Genomic DNA, 13,631 nt, shown 5'->3' with positions numbered 1-13,631 from the left:
CAACAACAACAAAACCCCCCACATCCAGGACCGTCGCGCCCCTGCCCAGCTCTCACCTCCCCAGCCTCCTCCCACCTCGATCCTGCTTCCCTAGGCGTCGCCCGTGTGAACTTCGCGTGTCACCCGATATTTATTGAGCACTCACTGTGTGCCAGGCCCTGGGTAACCCAGGTACAAACGACATAAAGACCCTCCCCCCTCAAATTACTCGGCGGGAGGAGTGATTGCTTCGCGTAGGAAGCATGGGGACCCGGCCGACCACTGACTCCGAGGCTTGGATTCTAGCCAGATTCTGGATTTCCCCTGGACGTTGCTCGAGACAAACAAGGAAAGAAAATAATCTGATCCTCTGTGCCCCAGTAGGAACCTTAGGTCGGTCCCGGAGCGCCGGTCCAGCGTGTCCAGGCCCCTGAGCCAAGGCCAAGCGCCCGTCCCCGCTGCCCGGGCTCCGGAGGGCCTCGAAGCCCCACCCCCCGCCGACTGGCCAATGGCCGCGCGGCCCCGCCCGTCCCCGCCGCGCCCCCCCCCCTGTGGGGGAGGGCTCCGGAGTGTCCGCGGAGGTCGGCAGGTCGCGGGGTGGCGGCTACCCGAGGTAAGTTAGCCGCCCCCGGCGCTCTGTCCCGTCGGCTCCCTTCGGGGAGGTGGCCAGCGGCGGCAAGAGCCGAGTGGGACTCGGAGTCCGCCGGGGCGCACGGGGGTCCGGGGACGGGACTGGCTGCGCGGGGCTGGGGAAGAGCGTGTCCTAAAGCACGCGCAGTTCGCTGCAGCGAGGGCTTCCGGGGGTGGCGCGGGGCGTCCGCTCGGGCTGGAGGGGAGATTGGGCGGGAAGGAGACAGGTGCCGGCTGCTGAGCTCCTCCAGCCCACCGCAGGCCGAGGTGACCCCGGGGCGAGGCCTAGCCGCGGTGCGCCAACCTCCCGGAGCCGCGGCCGCGCCTAGAGTCCAGGGCCGCCGTCCTTCCCGGGGCCTTGACAGTTCTCGGTGGTGGCATCTGCTGAGAACAGCCTCCCTTCCTCCGCGGGCCTGGTCCCGGTCCCACCAAGGAATGGGAGCCAAATTAGTGAGACCTCGCCCCTCTCGGCCGGGCGGTTCTTTCTTTCCGGGACGCGCTCAGAGCCTCCGGGGCATTCGGGTAGACAGCTCGCCTCGCAGCGTCGGTCCGCCCTTCTCTGAGACCGGAAGGAGGTGCTAGGAAAACACTGAAAAAAACAACAAACAAAAAACAAAAAACGACGTTCTCCTATGGATGCTGTGGAGTCTCACAAACTTCTGGAAGGACAGTCAGCGATCTGAGAACCGCGACTGCCAGAGGGAATGCACTCAGCCTGTCTGAAACCATTTACAGTCCGTTCAACTGTTTCGGCCTCCCAGGAACACCCTCATCCAGCGACTCCCCTCACCCAAGCCGTGGCCTTGGTCCCTCTGGGGCTGTGAGTGTCACTTGCTGCAGCAGCCCTATGTTCTGCAAGGTGTTATATGGTGAGCTGCAATGAGGCAGCAAGTCCTGGGTTCAAATCCTGTCAGGGCCACTGGTTGGCTTGTGCAACCTGGCATTATTTCTCCTCTCCTAAATGAAAGAAACCGAGGATGTGGCTGCCTATAATGGACCGTGAATAAATGTGAACAAATACGGGCTTCCTTTCTTTTTGGTTGGAGCATGTTATACTTCCATACTCCCCAAGTCCCCCCCCCCCCCTTTTTTTAAAAGATTTTATTTATTTGTCAGAGAGAGAGAGAGCACAATCAGCGGGAGCGGCAGGCAGAGGGAAAACCCGCTGAGCAAGGAGACAATTTGGGATTCGATCCCAGGACCCTGGGATCATGACCTGAGCTGAAGGCAGACGCTTAACTGACTGAGCCACCCAGGTTTCCCCATACTCCCCAAACTCTTATGCCTAAGGGCTGAGGCTCAGATGCAGAAGAATGTATTATCTGACTCTCTCCTGGTACCTCCCTGGATGCCATGGAAGAGAAGGAGAAAAGGGTCATTTAACCACCTTAGAGTTGTTCTTCACTCATCTCCTGAAGGCTCAGAGGACTCCTCCCCCCATCTCCTTGATCCTCTTGATCTCTGTCATCAACACTTGCCCCAGCAGGAATGTGGCACCTGGTGGCTAGCAAAGCAAGGAATGCAACATGAAGCTATGAGGCTCTGCAGCATTGTCTCCTAGAGTCCCACCCAAGCCAGGCACCTACATTTTTGCTCCCGCCTGGCCCTCTGTCTTCCATCCACTTTCTTCCCACAAAACCCACTTGGACATGTCATAGTGTCTCAAGCTTCACTTGTTCAAAATGGAGCTTTGGAGTCCTCTCTGTGCCACAGCTTCTCCACCAGATTCTCTGGCCTGCCTAAATGGCACCATCCATCCACCCAGCACCTGAGGAATCATCCTTGATTCTTCTCTCTTCCTCACTTCCCACGTCAACGGCACACCAGGAATCCAACCACCTCTCACCACCTCCATGGGCAGCATTCTGGCCATACCCATCCTGCGGCCCCTTCCTTTAGCCTCCTGATTTGTCTCCCTGCTTCCATCCTGGCCCCTCCACAGTCCAGGTCCTCACAACTACCAGGGAGGTCTCTAACGTAAGTCAAATCCTTTCCCTTCCCTGCTCAGAACCCCCTTGATGGCTTCCCATTTCACTCCAAAAAGCCTCCCAAAACAAAACAAAAAAACCCCCCAAAGTCCTTTCCTGCAACACCCCACATGAGCCACCCCTCCTAACCTCCTTGACCTTGATCTCTGCCCCTCCCCCCAGCTTTCTTAACCTGGACCACCCAGACCTGCTTTCTGTTCTTTTTTTTTTTTTTTTTTAAGATTTTATTTATTTAATTGACAGAGACAGCAAGAGAGGGAACACAAGCAGGGGGAGTGGGAGAGGGAGAAGCAGGCTCCCCGCTGAGTAGGGAGCCCAATGCGGGGCTCGATCCCAGGACCCTGGGATCATGACCTGAGCCGAAGGCAGTCGCTTAACCAACTGAGCCATCCAGACACCCCGTGCTTTCTGTCTTCAAACATGCCAGGCTCATTTCCAATTTAGACTTCTAATTTGCTGTGCCCTTCCCCCAACCCCAAACGCTAATCTTGTCACAGCCCAGAATGCCTCAGCTCAAATGTCACCAACTCAGAAATACTTCCCTGATCACCTCCAGGGGTTGTCTCATTACCCTGCTTTATTTATAGCCTTGATTACTATCTGGAATTCCTATTTATGTAAATGTTTACTGATTTGTTATCTGTCCCACCCCAATAGAATATAAATTGGATGATGGCAGAGATCTTGTCCCTCTTATTCCCTGCAGCTCTCCCTGAGGGGGGAGGCAGGTAAGAAACTCACAGACAACCCCATCTATAATTGCAAGTTGTGGTAAGTGATACCTAAGCAACTAGTAGCAATCGCTAGTAATTGAGGCACTTGAACTATTGTATTGTCAAAACAAGCTCTCTAAGCCATTTTAGGGGTGAAGAGAAACCTGTAAAAGACTGGTAATTTGTCCCAGATCACACAGTGAGTGGACCCAGCCTCCTACCCTAAGAACATGTACGTGGCAAGCTTTAATGGTGGGCTTACAGTCATATTCTGGAAAGAACCTGACCCTGGATCCTGAAGACCTCTGTTCTTTGCTCTTCCACTAACTAGCAAGCCCCTTAATTTCTTGGTACTTCATTTTCTTCACCTTTAAAATGGGATGATCCTGTTATTATTTTGCGCATTTTGTTTTTCTAGTACACCAAAGAAGCAGCGCTTCTTGGTGGAGCCCTCTTGCTATCAGCGGCTAGGGGCACATATGACGGAGTCAGAACCCTCCCCAACGCTGACCAACCTGCAGGGCAGAAATGGGGCCTAGATCTGAATCTGATTTCTTTTGGTCATCAATCCATTTTTAAGCAAATTTATCGAAGGCCTCTGGGACTCAGGCAGTAATAAAATTGGACGATTAAAGAAAGAAGCAAACATTCCAGAGAGTTGAGAAAGAAAGGGGTCATTGCCTTTTGTCCGACCCCAGTCCCAACTCTGCTGCCCTATGTGGTGTGTTTTCTTCCAGTCTTTTTTTCCCTCTCCGTCTGTCCTTTTATGGGCCAGAGCCTTCTGTCACTTCGGAACCTGGACAGCGATGACGTTTGCCGAGGATAAGACGTACGAGTATATCCGCCACCATTACAGCAATTTTGTTGACCGCGTTCATGTTCCCGAGATCCTGCCTTACCTGTCCTGCCTCACCACAAGTGACCAGGTGAGCTGGGGCGTGACAGCCCGCCGCTGACTCAGGACGGGGCCGTGGGGCTCAGGGCTTCGCCCCAAAGCCAGGGCCAGCTCCTTCCTTGTCCATCATCTGCATCCTGCTTCTTGACCTTGACGCTTCTCTAACCTGCAGAACAAAGTGTGGTTCAGGCGGGCCACGTGGCTGAGCTCCCTCTTGCGTCCATACGGTGTAGTGCTAAAAAAAATAGGGTGCTGGCTGCCTGAGATTTCTGGGCTTCGGTCCCCTCACGTGCTCCCACCGGGACCTTCCTTTACTTCATCTCTCTGGTCATTGTTCCTGCTCAGTGTGGACTCCCTTCACCTTGTCATGGGACCCTGTCCTGACAGGGAGCCCAGGGCTCAGTTTTGAGAGTTCGCGGGAGCCAGACCGCCCTAGCCTCTCAGACCTGGTTGTGGCCCCAGGTGAAGGGCTGGCCGCCTCCCAGTTTTGGCTGCTCCCAGTGGCGCAGGCCCGTGGCTGACGGGATCCAGCCCCCCTCCCTTGTATTTGGGGGCTTGTGGGGATGCCTTGTGACTAGTTCTGCAGGAAATGTTTCCTGTGGGTTTTCGTTTCTGCTGTCTGGTTGCCCATCTGTATGTGGGAATTTGGTGCATATAAAACCTCTGCCGCCCTCAGATTCCTTATCAGAATCTCCCAGCACCCCATCTTCCTAATGCTTCAACTTGGCTTCCTCTCTCTGTCCCTTTTGCCTCCTTTTTGTCGTATGTTCCCTGCATACCCTTCCCTCTTCTGCTAATCCAGACCTTTTCTTTTTACCTTCAGGGCTCCCTAACCAAACCCCAGGCTTTGGTGACGGACTAACTGGGATCTGCCTGTAGGATCTTTGTTACCTTATTTCTGCTAAGCCTCAGTTTCCTCACCAGTAGAGTAGGGACAAAAGCATTAAATAAGATAATTCTCACAGCATCCTGAGCACAGGGCCTGGCACACAGTAAGAGCCTATTTCCTGGTAACTGCCTTTAAACTTGGGCCCAAACACTGGCCTTGTCCTGGGCTCTGACCGAGCTTCCTATGGCTGCCTCGCTCTTGTGGGTACTTGGGGCCTCTCTCTGCAGCTGTCCCCTCCTGAGTGGGGAAGGGGCCAGGGCCACCTGGCTTGATCAGGGCAGCTGGCTGTGTCTTCCAGGACCGACTGCGGGCCTCTTGCCAGCTCTCTGGGAACCAGGGCACCCTCTGGGAGCTCTTCAACAGCCTTCGGCGGCGGATCGGCTGGGTGGAATCCCTCATCAAGGCGCTGAGGGCCTGTGAGCTGGTGGATCTCGCTGACGAAGTGGCCTGCGTCTACCAGAGCAACCTGCCTGGTGAGCTTCCTGCCCTGGCCCTCGTGGAACCCCTGGCCTCCATTCAGCCTGTGCCCTCACCCCTGTACCTCCTGCCTCCCTCTGTTACCCTCCCTCCCACGACTCCCTGGCAATAGATAGACCTGGGTGTAGATCGCAGCTTAGCCTCTTGCTAGCCGTGTCCATTTGGCGAAGTCCAGTCTTCTCCTGTGTAAAATGGAACTAATGGCCAGACATCTGCATCGTAGGACTGTGGTGGATGGTGGATGGCATGTTGAGTGTTTAGCTGGGACTGGACACCTCCCATGTGCTCAGCAAATGGGGCTTCCTCTAATTTTTGTTTGCTTCCCACTTCTTTCTCACTTCCTCCTGTCTCTCCCTCAGTTTACCTTTTTCTCTCTAATCCTCTCTTCTCTTCTCCTCCCTTCACTGTCTCCTCTTTCTCCCTCATGGGTTCCTTCCTTCCTTTCTCTCATCTCTTCCTCTCCCCCGAACTTCCCCTGGAGGCTTCTCGGTCCCCCACCCCAGCTGCTGCCCAGTTACTCCTTAGCTCCCTCTCAATGCTCCCTGCCAGGCCAAGTGCCCAGAGGGGTCTGGTGAGGTCAGGTCTCAGTGGTCAAAACAGGAAGAAACTTCAAGCCAGCCCTATTTATGTTTCAGACTAGAGACAACTCCTGAGATCCTGCTCAGATTTACAGCCTTAGAACAGCCTCCTGTTTGCTTTCTTTCTTTTTTCCCTCCCTCCCTCCTTTCATTCTTTCTGAGGGGTCAGTCAGTGGTGACAGCCACCCACAAGGAGGAGAAGAAAGCCACTGGGTTCCAGAATGCCGGGGGATAGAGAAGTGGTGACTACTGACCCAGTCTGGGTGGTGAGAGGCTTGTGAGGTGCTCCCCCCATCCCTCCCGCCCCACTCTTTCTATCTCTTCTTGTTCTTGCCCTCCCTATCTCCTCTCTCCCGCCTGCTACTGCCTCCCACTCAGTGAATCTTGTCTCTTCTAAGTACATCCTACATCAGGACAGCTTTGGGAGCCATGGGGGGCTGCTAGTCGTTGGCCTGGGGGTCCAGGAACACCCAGGCCTCTCCTGTCACTGGGGGCACCCCTGATTCCCCCTTGACATCACTCTATCTTTGTCCTCCAGAGGTCCAGAGGCCACAGTTAGCTCCTGCTGAGATTCCACAGCCCTCCAGACCTGCTGTGGCTCCCAGTGCCCCCTACAACGGCTACAGAGAGGAGGAGCCAAGTTTCCCCATGCCTGTCCAGGACACCCGGCCACCAGAGTCCCTGGAAGAGGTGCGTCCTCACAATCTACTTTGGGGCCCCTGCTTTTGTGTTCCTGTCTGCCCAGCTTCTAAAAGCTCTCCTCTGTCCCCACCATGAATCATGCCTAATCTCTGCTCAGAACCTCAGGGCTCCCGCAGTGGAGGTAGGCTCCAAACCAGCTTTCAGACTGCTGACCAGGGCTTCACCCCGCGGTGGCCCTCAACCCTCTTATCACCCAGCTGTGAGGTCACAGGTTTGTGGTCTTTGCAGTGGTTCATGTGATGACATGGTGAACTAGACCAAGGGACCAGGGAATGACCAGTGGAGGAATACTGGGGAAACAGGAGGTAATGGGGTGGTTGGAGTGATTATTGCCAGTAAAATCGAGTTCAGAGGGGAGAATGACTGATTCTATTGGGATGTGATGAGTGGGCAGTGGGGTCTCCAGGAGATGCCACACCATGGACTTGAAGCCCAAGAAAGGGGTCTGTGCAGTAGCCTCAGGGAGGGGAACTTTTATAGGGCAAGGCAGGTGAATAGAGACTCCCCGTGAGATGGTGTGTGTTTCTGTGAGGTAGGCTTCTATAGACAGAGGGTCTGGCAATGACCAAAGCCAGGGCAAGGGGCTTCCTTGGTTTCTGTACTCCGTTGCACGGGCTGAGACCTGTAGGAGATGCCCACTCCTGGGAGAAGCAACTGCCTCATTTATATTTTCCCTCTTGCAGAGTTCAAAGCAAGTTCCACAGATGCCCCATTTTGGGGCTGTCCTGAGGAGGCCATCCGGCCCCCCGGAGCCCTCCTCTGACATGGCGGCCTTCAGCCCTCTGACCTGCAGTGGGCATCAAGAGCAGGACACAGAACTGGGCAGTGCCCACATAGCAGGTATGTGTGCAATCTGGAGTTCTAGGGCCTCTCCAACCTCCCAGTGAGGGTGAAGAGTAGAGTTGCCCCTCTGGCTTCCTTGGACAGGAGGCAAGGGTGGGAATAAAAGGAGTTTACCTCAGGGAGCAACCTAATTCCTTAGAGGGTGTATCCGTATTTTCTATGTAACAAATGATTCCAACATTTAGTAGCTTAAAGTATGACTCTTTAGCTCATGATTCTGTGGGTTAGCAATTTGGGCTGGTTCAGGGTAGTTCTTCAGATCTTGGCTGAATTCCCTCTTGTGTACACACTGCCCACACACACGTGCATTCTGCTTATGCCTGTTGGCTGGGGCACCTTGGTTCTCTTCAGCGAGTCCTCCATCCTTCACCAGACAAGTCTGTTCCATGGCTGCTGAGCAGAATTCTGAGAGGGCAGGCCCCTGGGCCAAAGGCTCAAAGCTGGCAGCGTTCCTCCCGCCTCATTCTGTGGGCCAAAGCAAGTCACGAGGCCAGTGCAGAGTCAAGGAGTTGGAGAACAGACTCCATCCCTAGATGAGAGGACTGACAGTCACATTGCAGAGGGTGTGGATACAGGTAGGGGAAGAGGATTAGGGCTACTTCTGGACTCTCCCAAGAGGACTGACTCTGCAGGGGTTCTCCAGGACCTGGAGGACAGTGCAGAATGCCTGGGCCACCTACAGGCAGGGGAGCCTTAGGCCCGGCCCTACTCCAAATGGGGCTCTAGCTCCCAGTGAATCACTAAAACTTAGCCTCCAGAGGAAGTATGATTTTCATCAGGTAAGAGCCTAGACCCCCACACCAGATCTCAGCGCTCCCCCTCAGGAATATAGAGCTGTCCACTCTGACCTCCCAGGCTGGCATTTCTCTGCACTGTCATTTCCCAAACTGTGTTCCATGGAACACTATGGCCTACCCCGCTTTGGGTGCCCCGGGGACAGCCACAAGGCACATGAACAGTTAAAGGCTCAGAGAAGCCATTTTAGTGCCCTACACTCCTGTCACCCCAGAACTCTTCCCCCAGCACCCATTTATGCTTTGCAATGTCAGCTCGCTGTAGAACACCTTTCAGGAAACACTGCTATGGACCAGGGAGGCAAAGGGCACTTAGATTTCAGTATATGCACGGACACAGGTCCCACAAGATTCTGCGGTGTGTTAGATTTGGGGGGCGCGGGGTGGTACATCAGAATGACTCCTGACCTTTGTCAGTGTAGGGCCTGGCATGTGTGTTCTCAGAGTTCCATGGGGAAAGCCTTTATGGACTCTCACCACCTGCTCCCTCCTGCTTGCCCCAGTTCAAGCCCTCGTGTCAGGGATGGCTTTGTCCCTGCACCCCTTTCCCCCTGAGTCCGTAGGCCTCCCAGGAGATTTGCGCACACTGGGGGCTGCCTGGGCCTCTGGTGCCCTATGACTGCTGTGAGCTCTTCTGCCTGGTCCAGGATCGCTCCTGCTGGCGGGGAGGGGAAGGCGGCGGAGGGAAGAGCATCCAGAATTTCACCAAGCTAAGGAGCAGGCACAGGAGGAAAGGGGGGTGTCCCAGGCAGGAGAAGAAAGAGCATAATGAATGATCTTCAAGCTCCTAGATGCTGTTAGGGAGAGGGACCATTTCACTCTTACGAGAGGAAAGACTTGGCTTTAGGTCAAGGACTAAGGGTAGATAGGACCGAGGATGTGCCTGTGGCTGTTGGACCCTCGGGCCTGGGCGCAATGACCAAAGGGACTGTGGAGACTCCCCGGGTAGGAAGTTGGGAGGCCTGGATGCAGTAGGGACTTGAGCTGGGGTACGGAGGCCCTTCTTCAGCCATCTGATCCCAGGGTGACTGTGATTTTAGGGTAACGCTCCTGTGGTGTGTGTTTCCCTTTTTATTTTGCCACCTGCAGGCGTGGCCTCCAGCCTCACCTCACCCTGTGGGCCTGTGTCTCCGACTGACTCCTTCCAGCCCTTGACCCGTTCCATCCCCAGGGCGAGCCCTTGGCCTGCACCCTCCGTGTCAGCTCCACCTTCTGGCACCTCCTCCTTTTCCACGGGCCCGGCCTGTGCAAGGGGTGCTGGTGACCCCGGTGAGCCTGGTGTCTGCCCCGGCGGGGCAGGGCTGTCTACCAGCTCACTGACCACCAGCACAGCACCCTCTGGGGTGCCTGCCAACTCAGCATTTGACAGAACAGTGCCTTCCAAGTTGCCTGCCCACTCAAAACCCTCAGGGGCAGTGGCCACGAATGTGCTCACGAGTCTGCCACCGTCCAAACTGCCCATCACCTCAGTACGTGCTGGCACAGCGCCACCCAGAGTGCTTGCGGGCCTGGTGCCTGAGCACAGGATGTCCGCGAGCACGGTGCCCAGCAAGGTGCCCGCCAGCACAGTGCCCGCCATCAGGAGCGACATACCCTCGGGGGTGAGTCTTTGCCCCTCCTAGCAGTCATCCAGGCTTTTACCCCCTAGCCCTGTCCTTGGACCCTTTCCAGTCCCCATTCTGTCTCTAGCCTGGGCTGTCCCAGGGCTTCTGCTCGGGGTGTAGGGATAGCTGAGATCTAGCCTCATCCAGACCCCACACCACGAGCTTTAGAGTAATAATAATCATCCGAGCTCTTAAGTGCGGATGCCTCGGGAGGGTTGGGTGTGATGGCCACCCCCACTGGTCATGTGCCTCAGCCCATTTAGGGCTCGCAGCTCCCCCTTAAGCTCGGCAGTGCCGGGTTGCAGACGGAACGGTGAGGGGTAGAGCAGGGTGGCCTGCCTGTGTCAGTGCCTTGCTCTTTACCACCGGGATATCCAGTCTGGCCCTCCGTGACCCGGGCTTTACAGACAGCAGTCTTAGGTGGGATTAACCACTGACGCAGCAGCCTCCCCGCCCCCCACCCCAGCTGCCCCCTCTGGGCCTGCACATCCAGCCCTGCTACTGCTGTCTGCCTGGAGGATCCAAGTCCAGGGGCCCCTTTAGGCACATGGCCAGGCCGCTGACCCTGTGGCTGCTTCATGGCCCTCGGCCCAGGCAGAATGTCAAAGTAGGATGGGGCCACGACCACCAAGGGCTCCAGGGGGATGGGGGTGAGCTCACAGGCAGGCCAGTGAGCAGTGAGAGGAGTGCCTAGGAAGAAGTCACCACTGATCCTGTGGCAGAGCCTTGGTCCCCTCCACCCCCACTGCCCTCCTGTACCATCAATGGGTTGAGTCTCCCAAGAGGGGGCGGCTTTCTCCCCGGACTATGGGCTGGGAATTGGAGGGTTGGGATGCTAGTTCATGCCCTGGCCGGGAATGGGGCCACCCAACTTGGCTGTCTCCTTGCCGTCTCCAGTCCCTTCCAGCCCCTCCTTTCTCTCCCAGGAGACTGCAGCGGCTCCAGTATCCGCCCGCGTCTCTGCCAGAGACAGCTTGCCCGGGCTAGACCCCAGCTCTGCTGTCTGGGGCCCCGAGTTGGAGCTGAGCAAGCCGGGCAGGCTGACCTCCCGGGTGGACAGTGAGCCATTCTCGGGCTGCTCTGTGGACCTGGCCCTCAGCTACAGCATGTCCTTGGACGCGGGGCCTGACAATGCCCCAGAGGAGAACGAGTACCAGTTGGTGGATTCCATTCGGATCCAAGTGGCCCAGGACCCCAGCATCGAGCTGCTGGAGGGTAATCCTGGGCCGCGTGCCACCCCACAGCCCCTGGAGGAGGAGTCCGTCCAGGCCAGCCTCTGGGCTCCATGGCTCGGGGCAGCTGCCGCTGGGGTGCTCCTGGCCATGCTCCTGACCATGGTATACAGGCGGCGCCTACTACAGTGAAGCCCTGGGCCCTCTCTGCCATGGATCTGCTCCCTTCCCCATGGGGCATCCAGCCCAAGCATGGACTGTGCTGTCTTCCTGCCTTGTCCCTTTTGTGGGGCTGGTGGAGCCTGGGTCAGAGGGGAGCCAGGGGGCCTCAGGCCAGATTTCTGTCCCAGCTCATGCCCTCCCCATGTGCTCCAGACCTCACCCACCCTGCAGTCTGGGTTGGCACCTTTATTCTCTGGAGGTGAGGTACCCCCATCCGGGCTGTATACCCTCTTGTCCAAGTCCACAGATCAGGAGGTGCCGCTGGATTGTGCAGGGGATCATCAGTGCCCCCATCCTGCCCTGGTGCCTGGTGCGCAGCAGGGTGGGGGACCCCACAGGACCTTGCTCCAGACCCCAAAAGCCCAGCCAATGCTCCAGGAGTATCAGGGTGGTCCATCTCCAGGGATATGGCTGCTTGAGGTCCGTCAAGAAGTGGAGGAGGTCCAGACATTCTCCTGGACCCTGGGGAACGTAAGGCAGCTGCTAGGCTAAGGACTGCCTCTGAAGCCCCTCTCCAGCCTCCTCACCCCCCTCTTCCTTTTCCTTCCCTTCTGGTCTCCATGCTCTTTAGCTGGGGGGGAGGGGGAGAGGGATTTGGGGAGGAGAGGCCTGCCGGGCTGAGCTTAGACCAAGGTTTGGATTTCAGCTCTACCACTTCCTGGGCTGTGTGGCCTTGGCAGATGACCAGACTTCTCTGGTCTTGCTTCCCCACATGGGTAGTGAATATCATGGCTCATCTCCACTGGGTTCTTCTGAGATTGAAGCCCACAAGTGTTTGTCAAGTGCCTGACCCAGAGTCGGTGAACACTGATAGCTTCCCCTCCCTCTCCCCTGCGCCACGTGGTAGACATGAGGGTATAAGAGGCAGAGTGCCCAGTGGGTAAGGGTGCCACTCTGCAGTGTGGGGTGGCCTAGGCCTGCACCCCACTCTTAACTTTCACTCTGTGCTCTGTCACTCTGTGCTCTTGATTAACCTCTCTGTGCCTCCGTTTCCTCAGCTGTAAAATGGGGATGAATAGTAAAACTTCCTATGTATAAAAACATAGCTCTCCTAGTGTTGAGGATTAAATGAGTTTATCTACATCAACCTTAGAATGGTTCCTGGCATTTATTAAGCGTTGGATACATGTTGTTACAAACGTGGAGGGGCTGGGGGTTCCTGGGTGGCTCAGTCGTTAAGTGTCTGCCTTCGGCTCAGGTCATGATCCCAGGGTCCTGGGATCGAGCCCCGCATCGGGCTCCCTGCTCGGCGGGAAGCCTGCTTCTCCCTCTCTCACTCCCCCTGCTTGTGTTCCCTCTCTCGCTGTGTCTCTCTCTGTCAAATAAATAAATAAAATCTTTAAAAACAAACAAACAAACGTGGAGGGGCTGGAGCACCCGGCTACAGCTTACGAGGCGGATTCAGACCCTACTGCCTCCCCCTACCCCCGCCCCCCGCTTCATCCTGTGCGTTGAGTCCTTGGGAGTGGGAACCAAGGCATGTCTACTGGGGCGGCTGTGCAGGCTGAGGGCTGGGGTGCCCCTCAGCAGCCAGATGGATTGGGGAGTATCTTCGGGGGGTTTTTTCAGGCAGCCATTTCTGGAGCCACTTCCATTCCTGCGCTCTGCAAGAGACAGAGACTGGCTCCCTGGGAAGGTGCCCCCCAAACTCTCAGCTGGTAGGTTCTTTTTTTTTTTTTTTTTTTAAGATTTTATTCATTTATTTGAGACAGAGAGAATGAGAGACAGAGAGCATGAGAGGGAGGAGGGTCAGAGGGAGAAGCAGACTCCCCGCCGAGCAGGGAGCCCGATGCGGGACTCGATCCCGGGACTCCAGGATCATGACCCGAGCCGAAGGCAGTCGCTTAACCGACTGAGCCACCCAGGCGCCCAGCTGGTAGGTTCTCTACCCTGCTTTGGCCGCTACAGCCTTCCTTTGTGCTGCTCTAGGGGGCTTGAGTGACCTGTCCCTTTCCCCCTAAATTTCTTTTCAACCCTCACTCCGATCCCGGCAGCCTGCGCCCTGAAACTAGGAGAGGTCCCTGCCCGAGCTGTCTGCACCACCCGCCGTCCCCCTTGCTCTTAGACAGCCCTCTGTGCTCTCCCTCACTCTCAGGTACCCGGGTCAGTAAACAATTCACGCACCAGTACTAGTTTTAATGTGTG

At 56.3% G+C, this 13,631-nt stretch overlaps 1 protein-coding gene across 5 annotated transcripts; it reads left to right on the top strand.

The window, feature by feature from the left end:
- The first annotated feature begins 525 nt into the window (after window positions 1-525).
- Window positions 526-12,578, top strand: MAVS (mitochondrial antiviral signaling protein). 5 transcript variants are annotated; one of them, XM_035005916.1, is made up of 8 exons: window positions 1,804-2,586; window positions 3,255-3,325; window positions 4,048-4,236; window positions 5,393-5,567; window positions 6,688-6,839; window positions 7,535-7,691; window positions 9,578-10,089; window positions 11,019-12,578. In XM_035005916.1, the coding sequence occupies exons 3-8, from the start codon at window positions 4,117-4,119 to the stop codon at window positions 11,454-11,456; spliced, it is 1,554 nt and encodes a 517-aa protein (XP_034861807.1). In that variant the 5' UTR covers window positions 1,804-2,586; window positions 3,255-3,325; window positions 4,048-4,116; the 3' UTR covers window positions 11,457-12,578. The 5 variants fall into 5 exon arrangements, with proteins under 5 accessions (XP_034861804.1, XP_034861807.1, XP_034861805.1 ...); XM_035005913.1 differs by lacking the exons at window positions 1,804-2,586; window positions 3,255-3,325 and adding an exon at window positions 526-592; XM_035005914.1 differs by lacking the exon at window positions 1,804-2,586 and having other exon boundaries at window positions 2,924-3,325.
- Window positions 12,579-13,631: the final 1,053 nt, after the last annotated feature.

This window comes from Mirounga leonina, unplaced genomic scaffold (genome assembly GCF_011800145.1).
Source record: "Mirounga leonina isolate KUSES-001 unplaced genomic scaffold, KU_Mleo_1.0 Mir_150, whole genome shotgun sequence".
Classification (NCBI taxonomy): domain Eukaryota; kingdom Metazoa; phylum Chordata; class Mammalia; order Carnivora; family Phocidae; genus Mirounga; species Mirounga leonina.
Note: the sequence above shows the minus strand (reverse complement) of the source record. Positions and strands in the feature narration are given on the sequence as shown.